The sequence below is a fragment of the Anopheles stephensi genome, chromosome 3 (assembly GCF_013141755.1).
Source record: "Anopheles stephensi strain Indian chromosome 3, UCI_ANSTEP_V1.0, whole genome shotgun sequence".
NCBI classification, from domain to species: domain Eukaryota; kingdom Metazoa; phylum Arthropoda; class Insecta; order Diptera; family Culicidae; genus Anopheles; species Anopheles stephensi.
This window is the reverse complement of record NC_050203.1, coordinates 53931817-53950550: the sequence shown is the minus strand read 5'-3', so window position 1 is coordinate 53950550 and position 18734 is coordinate 53931817. Positions and strand designations below refer to the sequence as shown.

Here is an 18734-nt window from a genome sequence, read left to right as displayed (position 1 = left end):
AAGGAACTAGAGATGCAAGAAAAAACCTCCCAAACTCATCTGTGTGTCCTACATACTCTGCCACTGTGCCATCTGGATTACTTACTTACTTATCAGGTGCTACAACCGCTTTGCAGTCTTCCCCTGCTGCAACAATCCTTGATACCGCTCACGGTCCAGCTTCTTCGTTTGCCAATCCATTATTCCGGCCGTTCTGGCGGACGCATCAACGCCATCTCCATTTGGGCCTACCACGCTTCCTCTGTCCGTGTGGAAGGCCTAAAAGGACTTTTCAGGCTGGGTCGTCCGGTGTCATTCTCATGACGTGACCAGCCCACCGGAGACTTGCGATTCTAATTCGCTGCACGAAGGTGAGATCATCGGACAGCTCCCTTGTCCTTCCACACATACGGGGCCAAACATCCTTCCCAGCATCCTCCTCTCGAACGCAGCTAAGAGAGCTTCGTCAGTCTTGGACAGAGTCCATGTCTCAGAGGCGTATGTGAGTACTGGGCCATCTGAATTAGGTCTGTTAATGACCTCGCAACGATCAATGTTCGGCTACTGTTACCAATGAGTTCCACACATTACATGTTCCCTCTTTTTCACAAATTACAACACAAAGAACTTCTTTCAAGAACAGCAGCAACTCCATTTCCACGGCGTCCATTTAGGCATGATGTCTTTATTTCGCACTCTTCTTTGCCTGCCACGCTCGAACCAAACTATACCTTACCCCCGACGACACAGCAATTGCTACACGGGTACAGTTTATGATAATTTTGTGGGGTTTCCCGCGCAACATAGAGCGTTTTTCGCGTTGATTGGCATTCATTCGGTTTTTTGTTTTTATCTCTCCCTGTACACCACTGTATAGCCGATTTGTTTTACACAACAGTAACAAAAGGCGCCCCGATTCTACCCCTCCCCCCTAAACAGAGTTTGCTTGCAAAACAATCGGTGTACAAATAGTTTTGTTTAGTTATAAAGTCAATCATACTCATATCAATCATTAGCACCATCCAACAAACCAATACCAGGCGCTGCCGCGCGATAACGACCGTTCAGGGGTGTTGTTTGTCTTTGTAACAAAAATCGATTTATGTTTCTGTTAGCAAAATTTACCCAATCACGCCCGATGGCGAACGAACGCCTTGGAACGATTTGGAGGACAATCACACATCTCTAATCCCATCTGATATTTATCTAATCCCACACTGGTTTGTTCTAATTATTTACTCTCTGTGAATTACGTCCCTATCCCTCGTATTGTTCTGTACACTTCTCATATAATATGCTACCATGCTTCCTTCATTCATTCATTAGTTAGTTATGTTATATCCCCGTTTGTGTACTAATCGTAATCCACGATATACTTAAACCAATGTGTGTGTGTGTGTTGGTGTGTGTTAGATATACATTTATATTTATTATTTCTTTATCGTCATTGTTTAAAACAATTTATAATCTTTCCTTCTTCTTTTTTTGTTTTGCTCGGCTTGGACCGTTTGTCTATCGCTCTTTTTTTTACAATACAATACTACGGGATGTGTTATATTTGAATATTTCACTATTCACTGATACACTCCTCCACCAGGGCAGGATCAGTAAGGAATTGGTTTTTTGTTTTGCTGCAGGATGCTTTCCGCTTATGTTAGGGTTAGGGTTCGGTACTTTTACAATTTGCTCCACACAATTGCAAAATAGCCGTCAATTATTGAATTGCAGCGGGGGATGCAGCTTGATATTGTTGTTCCCTTACGAGAACGCTACGGCAACGAAAATAAAACAGCTTTTCACCCAGTGGCCCCACATGTTTTTGCTGCCAGCAGTCCGCCAGATTTGCTTATATTGTCACACGTGTTAGGATGGAGCAAATGGGAAAATAATGTTTGACCAACGTGACCAATGCAACATGCACAGCTCATAAAAAAAATGCTCATTTTTGTGGTCAATCAAATGGGACGTTGAATCAACGCTGCGCAATAAATTATTTGCTTCAGGTTTGTTACTCACTACCGCAACAGCTCGCAGCATGAAATGACAAATAGCCGTTGAATACTTTCGTTTGTGCATTGCTGCGGGAAATAGGTGCGCGTAGAAAATATTGCTTTCGTTCCTCTATCAATATATGTACACGTGAAGCTTCCGCCAACTAAACGAACTGCGTCGTCGTCGTGGATCGAAAAAAAGAAGAAGAACAAACCACGTCGGCATCATCATCTGGCCAGCCTGCGTATCCTGTTTTGTGGATCAACAAAAGCACTACCGCTCTCGGTTAGAAGCGCATCTCGCCAGAGGGCAACGATTGCTAAAATCCCTTAACACAAGGTTCTCGGGCTTCAGCGAGAACACAGCGCAACTCATAATCATATACATTCATAGATACACACATATGCACACGCACACGCACACTTTGCTTTATAAAATACTTCCATTGTGTATCAACCTAACATCATCCCATCCCCCCTACCGCCCCCCCCCCCCACGACCCACATTTCCTACGGCCTCCCCCAGCTATATATCCCCATAAAATGATCACAATTGTTTTACGTTCTTCTTTTGCTTTCGTCCCCCCCCTTTACCATGCTTGCCTACTCCTGCCCGAAACCTTCAGTCTCCTCGATCGCATAGTTAAGCTTCTCCACCAGCTGATCGTAGCTCTTGTACGGTGGTAGATCTAACCGATTGAAACATGTGTGCGACCGTGGCAGCCACGTGTCCTTGCCGACCTTCTCGATGCAGAAGCGCTGCGGCCCGTTCGATCCCATCAGCTCCGCAAACCCACCGACCGGCACACGGCACGTACCGGTAACGAACTGCAACAGCCGGGCCCGCTTCTCGTTGTCCGTCTCGCGGACAAACTGCCGAGTGAAGACAAATGTGTGGTGAGTGTGTTGTTTATGCAAAAGACACAAACGCTTTCCACCATGTGTTGACCTACCTGCCAGAACCAAACGACCTGCTTGCTGTTGCGGTTGTAGTGCCGGTAGATGGAGTTCCGTTGCCAATCGTCTACATCGATCTCTTGCATGCCGCACAGCATCAGCTCCAGCTCACGCTCGTCAAAGTATTTTAGCCATTCGAGCGGTACCACCTCGTTGAACCCGTCCAGGAACGTTTTCGTCTGTTCTTCAATACCCCTGGGAAAGGAAGATTTAAGTAAACCAATTGAATGGAGGTAGTGGGTTTAAACTGCGGTCCACTTGAACCCTTATAACATAACTTATTTTAATTTATATCATAGTCAGATATACTTTTGCACATTCCTCGGCCTTTCCATGTGGACTTTACGGACTCTGACTGGACCATTCGATGCTACTCTCGTGAGGGCATGATCAGCACCCTCCGGAATTATTAAAAAACATAAAAATCCGGCTACATATTTTCCTCCTAAGCATGGTAGGTGAAGTTTTAGACGATATCAACCGTGTGACTACATATCTACTTCTTCTTCCACGGCGCTAAGGCCTGAAGAGGCCGAATGATTCGTCCTATGGTATCCTTGCTCGAGCCTCTGGTAAGCGTATGTTACATAGGGCTACCTCTAACCAATGAATTAATGTTTTTAATGAGCCTTGGGTGGCCAACTCCCAGGTACATACCCCCTTGATGGTTCCAAAGGGCTATCCCTAAGAGTATGGCATGCGGTTTTCACTAGACTAGAAGCTCTCGGAACTGGTTTACTTCACGGCATCTCCCTTCCCCAATCCTTTTAACACCAACTATGATCTAAGCTTCGGTGCGATGCCCCTTGCACAGAAACGTTTGGAGACCTCGATTGCATTGTAAGTATTGCTCACCTCGTCATTCGCCACTCGGTCATGAGCGAGATGTACTCCTCCTTGTTCTCCTCCGTCACCCGCTCCTTATCACCGTTCTCCTTCAGCTCGTGGTGAATGATCTGGCCAAGCACCTCGAAGTCCACGCTAAACCACAGCTCCAACCCACACTCGTCGATGTTGTTGTCCCGCACCCAAATCAGCGAGTTGTAAAACTCTGGATCGATCGATTCGATGTCTTTGGTCGTTAGCTTCTTGTTCAGCATGCGCTTGTAGAACGGCATGGTGAAGCCGGAATAGATGAACCGCCCATGGTACAGGGCCATCGCGATAAAGCGGCCGATAAACTTGAAGTACTGCAGATGGTCCGGGTTCACGTAGCTGGCCGGATTGATCTGCAGGCTGTAGTTGTTTTTGTTCGCGTACTCGAACAAGCAGTACATCGGGTTGAGCACTTCGTGCGACAGCAGGAAAAACCACTCCCGCGACACACCGCCATAGTCGAGACCTTCCTCGCCGCGGAAGATGATGTACAGCCGGCGCCGCAGCTCGTAGGCGGGCAGCCGCATGATCTGGTGGTACGAATCCTCAAACAGCGTTTGCCGCGTGAGCGTAATTTTGATGTGCGACGCGAGCGCATTGCTCTGGCACAGGTACCGGAACTGGCTGAGCTTCCAGCGGAACGAACGCTCGTACGCTTTCGGCACGCCGTACACACCCTTCGCACCCTTCGGTGCGCCCGGCCGTGGATCTTCGAACGTCGTCTTACGGTTGTTGTGATCGACGAAGAACCGCTCACCGTTGGCGGTGTAGCGGATCTCCCAGCCGGGTGGGAGGGGTCCTTCGGCCAGCATGCTCACCTCCTGGCCCTGCGTCCGCGGATCCTCCCACTGGGTGGTGCGATTTTTGTGGTTCACAAAGTACACCCGATTGTCCGGCTGGACGCGCTTCTCCCATCCGTCCGGCAGCGGTCCCAGCCCATCGTCCTCCTCGTGTGCTGCCGAGGTGGAGTTTGATTGTTGGGCGTGCTGGGGATAGAGGAACCGCTGATTGCCCTGCGAGATGATGTGCTGCCGTTGGCCTTGCCAGTGCTGGAAGTGCATCAGCCGCTCGCTGTTCGGGCGCTGCCAGGTGGTGGTGCGCGTGTTATGATCGACGTAGTACACACGGCCGCGCGGATCTCGCCGCTGCTCCCAGCCGGCCGGCAGCGGTTGCGGTTTCTCCCAGTACGTCGAGCGAGTGTTGTGATCGACGTAATATCGCCGGCCAAACTTATCCACACGCATCTCCCAACCGGCCGGCAGGGGTTCATCGTCTATGGGATTTTGCTGCTGCTGCTGCTGCTGCTGCTGGTGCTGCAGAATGAGTTGCTGATCGGTAAGACTGCCGCCCATCGGCATTGGGATGCCGGAAGAGCCATTCACACCGCCCGGACTTCCGCCGGCAGCCGGGATCAGGGCCGTGCTCGTGTGGCCCCCCGCACCCGGGACACCGTTGATAAGCCCTTCTTGCGATGAGTTGGAATAAACCGGTGCCAGCCGTGTGTGTGAGCTCATCGAGGATGCGGCCACGGGGGACACATTCGGCTGATCCCAGTTAATGCCGCTCCTTCGGATAGCGCCCGTCGAAGTGGATGCTCCTCCTCCAGCGGGCAGCGATGCGGTTCCACCGTTCGGGGAAGATCCGGCCGTCATCACACCGTTACCCATTCCGTACGATCCATCCGCTATACTGAACTGATTAAACGACGACACACAATCAGCGGACGACGTGGTGTTACTGTTACTATTCGTGCCGCTGTTGCCTTGGCTCGCGTGGGAAGCGGCCGAATGTTGCGCCTGGTGCGCGGTGCCCGAGGACGACGATGATGATGGTGATGATAATGACGGACCATACGCTTGAAACACGGCACCCTCGACACCACTGCCAGGTGTAGCTGTAGAAGTCCGCAGCAGCTGTTCTGCGGCGTTGGTGCCGGTACCACGTAAGCGCATCCGCGCCCTAACGCCACAGTTTCGTATGTCCGGTGGCGTCCGTTGCAGCAGTTCTCCGTTCTGACCCTTATCGATTGGCCAAAACGAGAGCGATTCCTGCGATGCGATCGAGGTTCGTGAGAAGCATTGCCCATTGTAACGGGTGGCAATGATGACAAGGTCGCGTGAAAAGAAAAGGACGAAAGACACACGCGGTTAGGAAAAACTATAAATCAATAAAATACCACCCGCAAGCGCAAGAAAATCGATACAGTAAACCAAGACACCTGAACGCACTAACGCTTCTTTTGCATATGTGTGTGGTATGCAGAGATTTAAGAAAAACTAACAAATCCAGCCGATGGAACGGTTTGTTCGGGATAAATTATTTAAGACATCGATTGCATGTCTTACACACACACACATATGGTAGGATATTATTACGCAGCTCGTTGTAAAATCCCACAGCCGATTCTGCTACTTACCCCGTCTCCATTGACCCGGCTTCCACTGGCACCGCTTCCTCCGCTGGGCGCCGCACCCAAATTGCGCATATCGATCTTCAACCCGTCGAGCACGACCACCAGCTCACCCATCTTTTCGGGTTCGCTTGTTTTCGACGAACCCGTCCCATCGCTCATCAGATCAATGTTGAGTTCGAGCATTTCGAGCACCCCGTTGTAGTGGCGCAAAATGCCCGCCAGCTCGACCGTCTTCTGGCCGAGCAGCGAGTCTTTGCGGAAGCTCGAATGGTCGAAGGCGCGGAAGTGCAGGACCGATCCAGCCGACACGATACTCGTGAACCGCTCGTTCCATGTCGGTATGCTCGTGTTTCTGATGATATCTGTCTTGCGGGCAGTTTTTCCATCGACCGAGAACACGATGTACGGGTTGGGCTTCAGAAACCCATTGGTCCGGAGTATGGCGAACTCGACTGGCAGGCAGGAAACGACGGCGAAGGGATAAATAAAAAAGAAAAGCAAACGTTAATGAATAAATCGCTTCTCGAATCACATATAATCAAAAAATCGATCCAGCAGCTAGGACATACTTATCACATTCAGCTGATGGATGGTGGCGTCGTCCATCTGCCCGGCCGTGTTGATTTAATGGTACGCTTCGCTTGAAGAAGGATACGGCCGCTCACCGACCGACGACCGACCGAACACCCTCCCCCTCAATCTCGTCCTGGTGTCGCCACAAACGACAGACCTTCGTCGTGCCTCCGTCGGGCCTCGTTTATATGGGCTGGTAGGTGGTAGGTTCTGCAACGAACGAACGGAAAGAGAAAATTAGAAACAAAAATCCTGGCGACAACCACCCGCAGTCCGGAACCGGCGCAAGAGGGCAGGCGCTGGTTTGCGTGTTTGCACCACACGCACACGCAATCCACGTGTTTTCTGCCACTTCCTTCCTGTTTCTTTGATCAAATGGGTAAACGTGGTTTCCGAGCTAGATGATGTGCCCTATGTTTGGCCTTTGTGTGGTGGAATCTTGGTAAGAAATTTCCCTTTCGATGGATTGCGTTACAGTATAATTCCCAGGACGAATCGGGAGGATTGTTTTCATTACCTTGCTGCATACAAATGAAGAACGTTGTTAGCTTATTTTTTCTGTAATATTTATAGTTCTGTTGACTTGCACTAAAATTTATAGCAGCATGCAGTGCCCTTAAGTCTTGATATCTACATACATGATTGCAAGTTTGTACAATCAACTAAAGAAGCAAAGAACCGTGAACGATAATCGTCTCCCGCACAACTTATCTTCATGTCTTACGCATAAATCTTTCGGCAAGTGTGCGGTAAATAGTAAACATTCCTACACCACTTTATGTGATGCAATCAATCGTTCTGATAAGCCGCAGATCAGTACGGCACTGCAAACCCTCATGCAGTACACTTGCTTATTTTATGAAATAAGCATATTTACTGACACAAATCGCGCATTTAAAACCTTGCCGTTTTCCGACGATTATCTCCACTATGGATGCACACGACAGGCAAGTTCCAAACACGATCACGGACGACTAACGACGTCCCAACCGAACAAGGCGAACAGCCCGGCACAAAACCCCGGGAGTTGATATCGCACTCGCCCCCTCCCATAGCGTTATCAGTAAGAAGAGGGAGCTGTGTGCCGTTGCCGTTTGCAGCAGCTTATTGTTTTCGCACTGCCCGTCTTCAGGCCTTGTACTGGGGGTGTGATAACGAATTTTATCTTGTGCACATTTGTCTGTACATCTTTCGCGTATTATTGGTCGAAACAGTCCGCGGCATGAGGATGTTGAAGGAAGACAAAAAAAAGAAACATCGGAAAGAAACTTGCCGACTTTTAGTAGAATTGGAAATTCATTTTCCACCGATGATTTCTCTTATCGTTTAACCTGACCGAAGTAAATGAATGCGGGTGCGCGTGTTTGTGTTTTGGGTTTTGGGCTCGTTGGAAAACTGCCCGAACGCCAATTATGTGAATTTGGTGCTGAATTTTGGTGGTGGCTCACTTTCACCGTTTGTTCTGCCGAACGAAAATGTGTACATTCCACCAACCCACACGGCAGCCGTCTACTGCGTTGGCTTTCTCTGGCTATGGTCCACCCTACAAACAAACAAAGAAGAATCATACAATGAACACCGTCGCTTGGGAAATGTCCGGCGGCCTCTATTGTTAATCAACTGCACGGTGTACGTCCGAAATTCGGATAGGCCGCACAATCATAATTGTTTCGCGAGTTTCGATTTCATGTTTCGCTGTCTCGCTATTTCGTTTGCTGACCTGACCGCTGGCCGGAATGTGTGCCTTAAGTGGTTTAACAATCCTCCCGTGTGAGTGCGGGTTGGCGGGAGCATCCGTACCACCGTTGGTAGTTTTTGGCAGGGAAGATTGTCAATCAACGCTAACCATTCTAGTGCCGTGTGCGAGCAGGCACATCTGCTACGTCTGTACACACGGTCTGTCTCACAATTAGTTATGCCATGACGGCATTTATCTGTACGACTGTTGCTATAGCGGTTGCTAACCAGAATAGCAGTAGCAGCATTCGATCGAGGCACTTCAGAGGTGTACTTTTCTGCGATAAATCATGCTACCTACTGGGATCCAGAGTGGCTAGCTTACATAAGCCCGACACTGTGTGACACTCGGGCAGTGTGTTGTGTCTGGGCATGCCAGCAGACTTTCTCTAGCACTTCCTTGCCCCACTACCTTGCCTAAACCACCGACAACAAGCAAAAAACTCTTTCCGCACAAGTTATCAACACCTAGCAGCGACGGTGTTTGGTGGGGATTGGTTGAATCATCCCCGGGAATGTATTATCGTGCAAATATTTTGATAGCCGTTTTCGTAATACGTATACGCATACACACGCACACAAACACATTCGTTGGATGGAGGATGACTTTTTTACGATTTCATTATCACACTATCATTTTCACCACTGAGCGCAATTATCAGCTGTACGGATGCTTACGTTTTAGGAAGGCATTATTTCATCTTCCCTACGCAATGTGAACAACATGAACACATACTTCACAGTATTTACTCTGATAAATATTACACACTACCAACTACTGCTTCATGCAGCCATACATACACGCAAATTGATGTTCATATGAGTGAGGAAAACAGCTAATTTACCAGCTCAGGGCCTGTGTCCCCTTCCGGAAAGCCCCTGAACGTTTCAGAAAGACAACCAATTATTTTGCATTTTTTGCTGCACACAACTTTTGCACACGGTAACAACCACCCGACCACAGTGGCACACGGGCGATAGTGCTAGGTGCAACGAATAACATCTATTCCTATGCAAAACTACAACATCGAGCACCCGTTCTCACCCGTTGTTTTGATGCGTACAACCTTTCGGGGAACAGGGCAAGCTGATTTCACATGATGCCTCCCGAGTTGCTCTACTGGGGCATGCACTATTAGGGAACGTGTACCAGCACAGTGCAGAGTTTTCCTGAACCTATGTCACTTGTTTTCACGGTGAATCACTGGAATTTCGACTGGATCGACTGGATGTTGCTCCACCGTTGCAGCCGAGCTGTGCTGTTTGCGCTTTTCACACAAGCACACAGTCAACCTTCCGTTCACAAATGTTCCGACGCGAATGCTTTCTTCATTTGTGGGCTCCGTTTTTTCTTCAATGAAAGCTAAGGATTAATAAAGATTGCACCAACATGAATCAATTCGCAGAATGTCAAAAACATCCATCTTGGCAACTTGCGAGCGACCGTTTACGGGGTACCGAGTCGAATGCTCGGAATTATTTCTTCCGACAATTGCCGAAGATTGACAGCTGCGAGTGCGTCTCTTTCTATTGCCGCTTTTTTCTCACTCATTTACTTCCTGCCTGGTCACGGAGCGTGTATCCGCGCGTTGCCTCTTCTTTAAGGTAAGAAAAAAGTGATTAATTTATTGAATTAGTTGTAAAAGTTATCGTATAGTTAAAGTTTAGTGATTAATAGAGGCGATAAGCATGGGTTTTGTCTATGGTGGAAGGTATTGCGTACGAAAAAACTGATAGAAACTCATCCGCCCAGTGAAGAGACCAATTCACACGCGTTTCAAAATGGCGGAAACTAACGCCACCGGGCGGCATCAATCGCGAGCTTCACTATGCGTGAAATTCAAGTCGTTTTTCTCTGTAGCGTTAGTGAATAATTGATGGTGATTCATTTAAATTACGAATCCTCCACAACTTCCTTTTTGATATGTGCATCCTAACGCCCTTTGACTCGGTTCTCTATTGGCACTGCCGGATACTGATGATTCTTATTCTTTGGCTTTTCGTTTACTCTAGCCCTTTCTCACGAGTTCACACACACACACACCAAGCTCCCGTAAGCCATGGCCGATAACGAGGATCTTTTAGATTATGAGGAAGAGGACCAGACCGAGCAGGTGGTGGCAGAGACCACGGAACAGCCGAAAAAGGATGTGAAGGGTACTTACGTATCGATTCACAGCTCCGGCTTCCGTGATTTTTTGCTGAAGCCTGAAATTCTGCGCGCCATCGTCGACTGTGGTTTCGAGCATCCGTCTGAAGGTGAGTAACGTTCGGCCGTCTTGTTCGATTTTCCACGCAGGCATTCTTTCACATGATGAAAACCACACCATTTTAGTAGATAGGGACATCTGATTAAAAAGAATGATTGATTTGTATATAATCTGAAGAAAGAATTGCTGCTGTTTTCGTAACCAAAAAGCCCTTTGGTAACGCATAGTTTTCCCTAACTAACCGATCGCATGCATTCTTTTTTGCTTGCAGTGCAACACGAGTGTATTCCGCAGGCTGTGCTTGGTATGGACATTTTGTGCCAGGCCAAGTCCGGTATGGGAAAGACGGCTGTATTTGTGCTAGCCACGCTGCAGCAGTTGGAACCGACCGAAAACGTGCCGTACGTGCTGGTAATGTGCCACACGCGCGAGCTCGCTTTCCAGATAAGCAAGGAGTATGAGCGATTTTGTAAGTACATGCCCACCATCAAGGTGGCCGTATTCTTCGGTGGGCTGCCGATCCAGAAGGACGAAGAGGTGCTGAAAACGACGACACCTCACATAATCGTGGGTACGCCGGGACGCGTGCTGGCGCTTATCCGCAACAAGAAGCTGAACCTGAAGAACCTGAAACACTTCATACTCGACGAGTGCGACAAAATGCTCGAACAGTTAGGTGAGTTATTATCATCGAAACATCGTAATCGTTGTGTTTGGCTTGCGCATATGATGAGTTGATATTCATTTAGTAGATAGGGACAACTGAGTCTCTCTCGACAGTGATCGATGTATTTATCAGTTACTGATAGAAGCGCACCGAAGGCACCAGCCTTCTTACACAGCAGTATATATATATGGCTTGTAGTAACCATTGCTTTTATGTTTTTTCCCCCTCCCGTGCAGATATGCGCCGCGATGTCCAGGAGATTTTCCGTAACACACCACACGGAAAGCAAGTGATGATGTTCTCTGCCACACTGAGCAAAGAAATTCGGCCGGTGTGCAAAAAGTTCATGCAAGATGTAAATACCACCACTAGTACTACTACCACTACTTCTACTTCCCCATCTACCTCTACTACTACTACTGCTACTCGTAATGATATTAAGCGAACGGAAAGTTACTGTGTCGATGGGAAAAGTTTGCCGAAGGGTTGTCGCTCAAGTTCGCTGATGCTGGCAACCGATTCTACCGCTGCCGTTGCTGTTGCTGCTGTCTTGTCGTCGTTGTCCTCCGTGTCGCACACGCGGTTTATGAAACGGTACCGTACCGCTGCGTCCGCACAGCGCAATCTCCTTTGGCCGATCGCGGCCACTTGACGGGGCGTATCATCAACGCGCTCGTACGCGATATTCTGAGCTGAACGTCTTTTTTGGAAGCTCTAGTGCTTTGTGGATGTAAAACGCATCGGCCTCTGCATTACTGCTCTCCATCGTTCGTTTGCCTTCCCCGCTGCTGGAGGGACGAAGGGCTAAAATAGTTGCAACCGAATGAGAAGAAGCAAGCACAAAGGGTAAGGAAAGGAAAGTTGCGCACGCTCTTCGTTTTGCCGAGGATGCCGGAAAGCTGCTGCTTCTGAAACTGGTCCATCGGAAGAGGAGACGAACGAATCCAGCCGCACTGCAATGGTGTATAAAAACCAAACCACCACCGTAAAACAAAACCAACCCCGATAAACTGCCAAAAGTCTTAATCTTTCTCTAAATCAAACCAACCCGAGCAAACAAAAACACGCACAAGCTGTGTTAAAGTGATGTAGAAGTTATGTACACCATTTGCGCGGTCGCGGTTACACACGTCGTAAGAAGCGTTGCTTGATCATAGTGCTCAGAGTCAGGATGCTTGAAAACACGTCGTCCATCTGGAACTGTCGTCGCAGTGCAGCGCTACCCCACCGGGCATGCCAACACAGCAGTTGCATGCGAAACAGAAAACGACAGTAACATCAATGAATCCGTGGTCGAGAAGCGTATTCCGTTCGGAACGAAACGATGATGATGCGGGCCTGTGTCGTCCTGCCCAATTGATCCCCGATGTGGTTCTCTCCTTGGTTGCTGCGCTTCTACCGAGCACCCAGCGGATTGGTGGAAAAGGAGCCGTATGTAGCAATAATCGTAGATATTAACTAACACCTCCCATAAGCCGTTTGTATCGTTTCAGGCGCGCAAAGAAGCTGCAAAGCTATTTCCTTCGCTGGGCGAACACTATTGAACTATCTTCCTTTTGGTAATCATCATCCCGTATGAATGAGTGAACCTCAAGGAAGGAGCCAAATCGAAAACAAAGCGTCCCTTTGCCTAGCAAGCGTCCCCGGGCAGCTCTTGGTTTTGGTCAAACTTTCCCCACGATATATGTGCAAACTTTACCGGAATTGAATCTTCCAATCCTTTGAATGGGTCAGGATGCGCGATCGTTTCCAACTCGATGTTATGTAGCGGATTGTTCTTGAATCTGTGTCTAAAATTTACAGCAAACAATCGACTTTTTCCAATTAGTAGAAGTGCCTGGATTAAGAAAACGAACTTGTAACTTTTAACACGTTAAACGCAACACCGCCAATCGTTCGTTTGCATGATATCGGTTTCTCGATTAAAAGTTCAATCTCGTCAGTCATGATCGATTCTTCGTGCTGGATCGTAACAGGAAATGGAGCGCTAAACGTGACCCATTTTCCCTCCCGAAAAGTTGGTTCTTTTTCAATCGAGCACAGTAATTGTGTGTTGCCTTTTCCAACCTTCCGTCGCGGCTTTTCCACGCCACCATATGTCAGTGTAGTAGTTAGACCGGGCAGTAAAAAAAAACTGAACAATTGTTAATCGTTGTTCGTTGGTTTAATCCACACGTCGCCACGTACCAGTAAGTACTAACTCTACTCTTGCAATTTCCTTTTTCCCCCTTTTCGTTGTTGTCCGTCCAATAGCCTATGGAAGTGTATGTTGACGATGAAACCAAACTAACCCTTCACGGTCTGCAGCAGCATTACGTGAAGCTGAAGGAAAACGAGAAAAACAAAAAGCTGTTCGAATTGCTCGATGTGCTGGAGTTCAATCAGGTGGGAATGGAAGGAATGCTTAGTTAGCCTAGCACCGATTCGTTCGTTCGTTCGAGCTAACAGCGTTTGGAATGCGTTTTGTGAATATTCTTCCTCCTTATAGGTGGTGATTTTCGTGAAATCCGTGCAACGCTGCATGGCACTGGCGCAGCTGCTGACCGAGCAAAATTTCCCCGCCATCGGTATCCACCGTGGCATGGTGCAGGAAGAACGTCTGTCGCGGTACCAGCAGTTCAAGGATTTCCAGAAACGCATCCTGGTCGCGACGAACCTTTTCGGACGAGGCATGGATATTGAGCGTGTGAACATTGTGTTCAACTACGACATGCCGGAAGATTCGGACACCTACCTGCATCGTGTGGCCCGTGCCGGACGCTTCGGTACCAAGGGTCTCGCCATCACCTTCATCTCCGACGAGGCGGATGCGAAGATACTGAACGATGTGCAGGATCGGTTCGATGTGAATATTAACGAGTTGCCGGACGAAATCGATCTCTCCTCTTACAGTAAGTGTGCACGATCCTATGCAGTGGTAAAATAGTGGCGGTACAAGTGGTCATTTTCTGTTTCTTTTTTTCTTTTCTTCCCACAGTCGAAGGACGATAAAGCGACGAGCGGAAGATGCTCCCGTACCTTGGTTTGGTGCGTAATCCCAACGTGTAGTAGTAGTGCAGCGTGTTAAGTAAAGGATAATTGAACAATTTATGGTTGCGCGCGCACTATCTGTCCGCGGCCGTCTTGGCTGCGAGTTAGATCGATAATTTCTGGCATTTCTGTTGCAATTCCGCAAATGCTATCACTATAATAACTTTACATGCATAATTTTAGTAAGAGTGATGAATTTTAATAACTTAAAACACGCGTTCAAACAATTCTTTCCTTTTTTTTTGCAAACAAACAAACAAAAAACTACATTCAATCCTCACATTACGATTAATGTTCCGTTTACCGATCTTCTCACGTTAATGTGTGACAGTATCGTTTGTGGGCCCAATCGTCGGTACATTCAAATGTTTGGCGAGGAAAACCTTTCCCTACGCTGCACATCTGCTGCTAAACAAAACAGGGGGGGGGGGGGGGGGTTGTGCCGGTTGGTCCCCAGTATGGCGGGGTCGGGACCGATTTTCACCGATTCATTCATTCTATTGATGTTCAATAGTACTAGTGGATATAGGTTGAAAGCAGTTGATAAAACTACTTATTTTAGTAAGGCTTGATAACTTGGTGTAATTTTGGACCGAAACAAGAATAAAAATATTAACAAAGTGTTTAGTACGTACCTAGGCGTAAGAATCCACCAAAATCTTGATTTACGTTTTTGTTTAACATAGATGAAAGAACTCGATCGCGCTTGCGCCAGGCATACACACGATTAGGATAGATAGTATAGTATAGTAACATCCTTCTCAAAAGAAAAAAAGACAAAATGCATTTAGAAGAATACTAGAAAACCCATCACCGGTTGAATTTTATTGAAAAATCAGTCAGTTTTATTGGTTAGGATACACTCTCCAGAAGGCAACAGGATAAGAAACACTTTCACTTAAAATTAATCAAAACAACTTCTAAAACCTTCATCCATAGGCCACTGTTGCAGCAAAGGCTCGAAAAACAGAAAAGACTGGATGCGTTGTGAGGAGGAGGGGGGTCGCCAGGTCAGGTGGTTTACAGCTTGGCTTTAGGCTTCTCGCCGTACGTAACCAACACTTCGTACATTTCACGCAACGCTTCCTGCAGGCTCACCCGGAACCGTGCCAGATCCGTTTCCTTGTTGGAGCGGAAAGCCGACACACCGAACCACATATCGTCCTCCTTCGGATTGTAGCAGCATCCGTAACCGTCCTGCGTCAGCGGTCCGTAGCACATGAATGCATCGTACCGCGATGCCACCTGGCTCGTGGAAAGCCGCATATGAGCGCTCCGTTGAATGCCCTGGTCGGAGAACAGTTCCGGCACCGTGAGCCCATGCTCCTTCGCGGTAAGCTTCAACCCGAGCAGATGGCGATCCACGCCGTACCCTTGGATGGCCATCGACACGTACGCTTTGTGTGCGTTTATGGCAGCTTTCATAGCTTCCAGCTTGGTCCGTCCGTCCTGGCCCGGTTCGAGCATCGCGCGTGCAAAAGCAATCGACTCCACCGAGCAGGAGCGTATCGTTTCGGTGCGACCGTGCAGATACATCCGGTTATGGGCCGATTCGTAGTGTGCGCCGGGTGTGCGATGCAGGCGATAGAACGCGTACTGAATGGCCATCTGGATGTAGCTATCCGGGCTCATGCGCTGCGTCTTGATGAACCCCTTTCCGTAGTCGGTAAAGTGCAGATAGTCCATCTGTATGTCCGAGGTCAGTTTGTCCACGAATCCGGCCGCCTGTTCGATTTCGGACTGTAGGGCCGGCGTTACGTTAATGGTCAGCTTAACTGCACCCTCTTGCAGTTCCGCCTGATCCACCGTGTTGAGACGCTTGCCGCCGTTGATGTACTCGAGCAGAAAGTCCGTCATTATCGCTATCGGTTGTCCTTCGGCTGGCGAATGTTCGTACGTTAGGCCGTTGATACCGTTCGGTGCTACGACCAGCTGGATCGTTTTGTCGTACCATCGGTTACCACCGTTCGCATTCGAACCGCCGCCGTGGATTAGCAGATCGCTTGCCGTTACGATATGATCCGTTCCAGGCTTCTGGGGAAGTTCGCGATCGATCGAAAGCACAAACAGTGCCTGCTGGATCGATTCCACAGCGGCTCGATTGGTCGGATCGGCCATCAGCGTTTCGTACGCTCGTGCCCAGCTGTCCCGGTGGTTGGCGGTCAAGATGCCAACGGGGCTGGCCCGTGCGTTACCTTCCTTGGTAGCGATCTTTTTCAATTCTACCAAAATTTGGCCCTCGCTCGCTAGGCCGCCAGCGGAGGTGAAGACTGGCACCCGATAGTAGTGGTTATTGCACGCAACCACAATGTGCCTCGACCGCGGGTTGTACTGTACGGAATCGCGTTCCCTCCCCGGAATGCGGCAAGTGCCGAAGATCTTCTCGTACTGCGACATGTCCAGCGGGATCTTGCCCATCATTTCGGGCTTAATCTTTCCACCATCGATAAGCATCTTGTAGGCGAGCGCAGCCGAAACCATTTTGGCCGCGTACTGCAGCTGCCCGTCGAGCGTTGCGTAGTTGGCCTTCGGGAAGACAAGACCCGGGCTAGAGTACACAATGACCGGATCCCTGTACTCCATGTACGCACTGCGCAGCCACCAGTCGGCAAGCCAGCTATCCTTTTGGGCGGCACGTTGCTCCAACAAGGTTTGCAGCTTTTGGCCCACTCCTCCCGGTGCGCTAAACTGCTCGATCGCACGCTTGGTTCCGGCCAGCGTGTTTGTATCGACGTGCGGTTCGATCGATCGTACCAGCTTCTGCATCGTATCGGAGAGCTTCGGTACGGGCTGGCGTTGGAGTGCCAGCGGTCCGGCCGTTGCCGCCGATGTTCCGTAGGTTTGGTGGGTAGTGTTGGGAACCATTTTGCCAGCTGCTGCTGTTGTACTGGCTGATGTAAGCAGTCTCCCGAGTGGTGTAGCTGCGGTTCGAGATTGAATCAAGCGAGTCATGTTCATTTGGGGGCGACCGTTGACCTTTGGACTTACGAACAACAACAACAAAAAAAACCGCGGTTTTACACTGTCGGACGTACACCGCGGAAGGGCAAACTAATGACACACGGGAATACGCACGAGGATCGTTTAGAAGAAACACACTATTATTGGGCAAATTTTGTATTTGCCCCCACCTGCGAACAAACCGACCTGTGGTGTGCTCCACGTAAGCAGTGCGAGCAAGTAATGAGCACAATCGTTTCCACTGTTGCTGCTCTGTGGAGAACCGGGTTACGGTTTCGGGTGTATCAAACCAGTTCCTTGTGAGCTCTCGATTGTGTTGGGGCGGAAGCAAATCGCCTCCAGAAAGTGAAAGTAAACTGCTCGCTTACGAGATGCCGTTTGTTCGAAGCAGGAAGCCGACCGCAGGAAAAACACCGCCGATCACAGCACAAAATACAACAGCTGATAAGATTATGCGCTCTGTCAGCCAGCCAGCCAGCCTTGTTGCAATGGATGTATGCGATGCAAATTGATCGAGTCGAATGGGAGATGGTGCACTGTCAAATGAGCAGTGCAGTCGCACGCATGTCGCTTTTTCAATTACCGGTAAAACAAAGAAATAGCATAGATGGCAGCGCATCGAGAGCTTTATTTGAAATGCAGGAATCATATTTAGCATTTTGAAGCTACAGACAAATTTACATGTTTGTAATACATTCGTTTCCCGAATTGTTTCCCTCTATTGGTGCAGTATTGCTATATAATTCTAACGTGTTCATCAGCTACCACATCGCCCGCTGCACACCGGACAGCTTGTTGTAGTCGGCCATGTGACGCCATACGATACGGCTGACCCGCCACCGGTGAACGATACCACGCGGTCGCGAAGTTACAGCGCACCGTTCCCGTACGCGCACCAACGACGAATCCCTGGGGAAGGCTTCAATCTCTTTGCTGGCAAGCTCCCTCAACTCAACCGGCAGGATTGTGTTCTTCCGTAGCGAGTTGACCCGCAATCGAGCATCGGCATGCTGTACCACACACTGCCGACGTTTGTGGTCCTTGATCATACGCCAGTCAGCCCACTTGTTTCGTACCTGTTGGAGCTACAACAAAAAAAAGGGGGTCATGATGTTGTAAGCACGTTTGACTCTAATGTTTTCCGGTTGCGATTCCTTACCCGATGGCCGGCCAAATTTTGGCCACATGTGACGAACCGGGACACAACAAAACCCACCACCGACATCGCGAAATCCTCCGGTTCTGCACCAGGCCTAATGTTTTGGGGTGTTTACGTAAGGAGAAAAAGACAACAAACAGCTGTCAAACGGTCTGCCCTTGTGTAAAACCAAGGTGTATGC

General features: G+C 48.9%; 4 protein-coding genes across 8 annotated transcripts; 1 reads left to right on the top strand and 3 right to left on the bottom strand.

The window, feature by feature from the left end:
- Nucleotides 1-644: 644 nt before the first annotated feature.
- LOC118513319 (E3 ubiquitin-protein ligase Su(dx)-like) lies at nucleotides 645-9904 on the bottom strand. Of its 3 annotated transcripts, XM_036058925.1 has the most exons (7): nucleotides 9703-9904; nucleotides 9572-9658; nucleotides 6786-6999; nucleotides 6220-6668; nucleotides 3783-5851; nucleotides 2924-3122; nucleotides 645-2843 (listed from the first exon to the last, which is right to left on the bottom strand). In XM_036058925.1, the coding sequence occupies exons 3-7, from the start codon at nucleotides 6820-6822 to the stop codon at nucleotides 2574-2576; spliced, it is 3024 nt and encodes a 1007-aa protein (XP_035914818.1). In that variant the 5' UTR covers nucleotides 6823-6999; nucleotides 9572-9658; nucleotides 9703-9904; the 3' UTR covers nucleotides 645-2573. The 3 variants fall into 3 exon arrangements, with proteins under 3 accessions (XP_035914818.1, XP_035914820.1, XP_035914819.1); XM_036058927.1 differs by lacking the exons at nucleotides 9572-9658; nucleotides 9703-9904 and adding an exon at nucleotides 9372-9515; XM_036058926.1 differs by lacking the exons at nucleotides 9572-9658; nucleotides 9703-9904 and adding an exon at nucleotides 9328-9514.
- A 106-nt stretch (nucleotides 9905-10010) lies between these two features.
- On the top strand, nucleotides 10011-15091 carry LOC118513335 (ATP-dependent RNA helicase WM6). Of its 3 annotated transcripts, none has more exons than XR_004906445.1 (7): nucleotides 10011-10131; nucleotides 10540-10785; nucleotides 11008-11412; nucleotides 11640-12834; nucleotides 13657-13788; nucleotides 13892-14294; nucleotides 14381-15091. XR_004906445.1 is itself a non-coding variant. In XM_036058954.1 (7 exons), the coding sequence occupies exons 2-7, from the start codon at nucleotides 10587-10589 to the stop codon at nucleotides 14392-14394; spliced, it is 1272 nt and encodes a 423-aa protein (XP_035914847.1). In that variant the 5' UTR covers nucleotides 10018-10131; nucleotides 10540-10586; the 3' UTR covers nucleotides 14395-15091. The 3 variants fall into 3 exon arrangements, 2 of the variants coding, with proteins under 2 accessions (XP_035914847.1, XP_035914848.1); XM_036058954.1 differs by having other exon boundaries at nucleotides 10018-10131; nucleotides 11640-11758; XM_036058955.1 differs by lacking the exon at nucleotides 10011-10131 and adding an exon at nucleotides 10311-10406 and having other exon boundaries at nucleotides 11640-11758; nucleotides 14381-15081.
- A 128-nt stretch (nucleotides 15092-15219) lies between these two features.
- LOC118513322 (carnitine O-acetyltransferase-like) lies at nucleotides 15220-17983 on the bottom strand. Its single transcript, XM_036058930.1, has one exon. The coding sequence runs from the start codon at nucleotides 17389-17391 to the stop codon at nucleotides 15454-15456; it is 1938 nt and encodes a 645-aa protein (XP_035914823.1). The 5' UTR covers nucleotides 17392-17983; the 3' UTR covers nucleotides 15220-15453.
- Nucleotides 17984-17998: 15 nt separating this feature from the next.
- LOC118513350 (28S ribosomal protein S14, mitochondrial) lies at nucleotides 17999-18716 on the bottom strand. Its single transcript, XM_036058982.1, has 2 exons — nucleotides 18554-18716; nucleotides 17999-18479 (listed from the first exon to the last, which is right to left on the bottom strand). The coding sequence occupies exons 1-2, from the start codon at nucleotides 18617-18619 to the stop codon at nucleotides 18156-18158; spliced, it is 390 nt and encodes a 129-aa protein (XP_035914875.1). The 5' UTR covers nucleotides 18620-18716; the 3' UTR covers nucleotides 17999-18155.
- Between the last annotated feature and the right edge of the window lie 18 nt (nucleotides 18717-18734).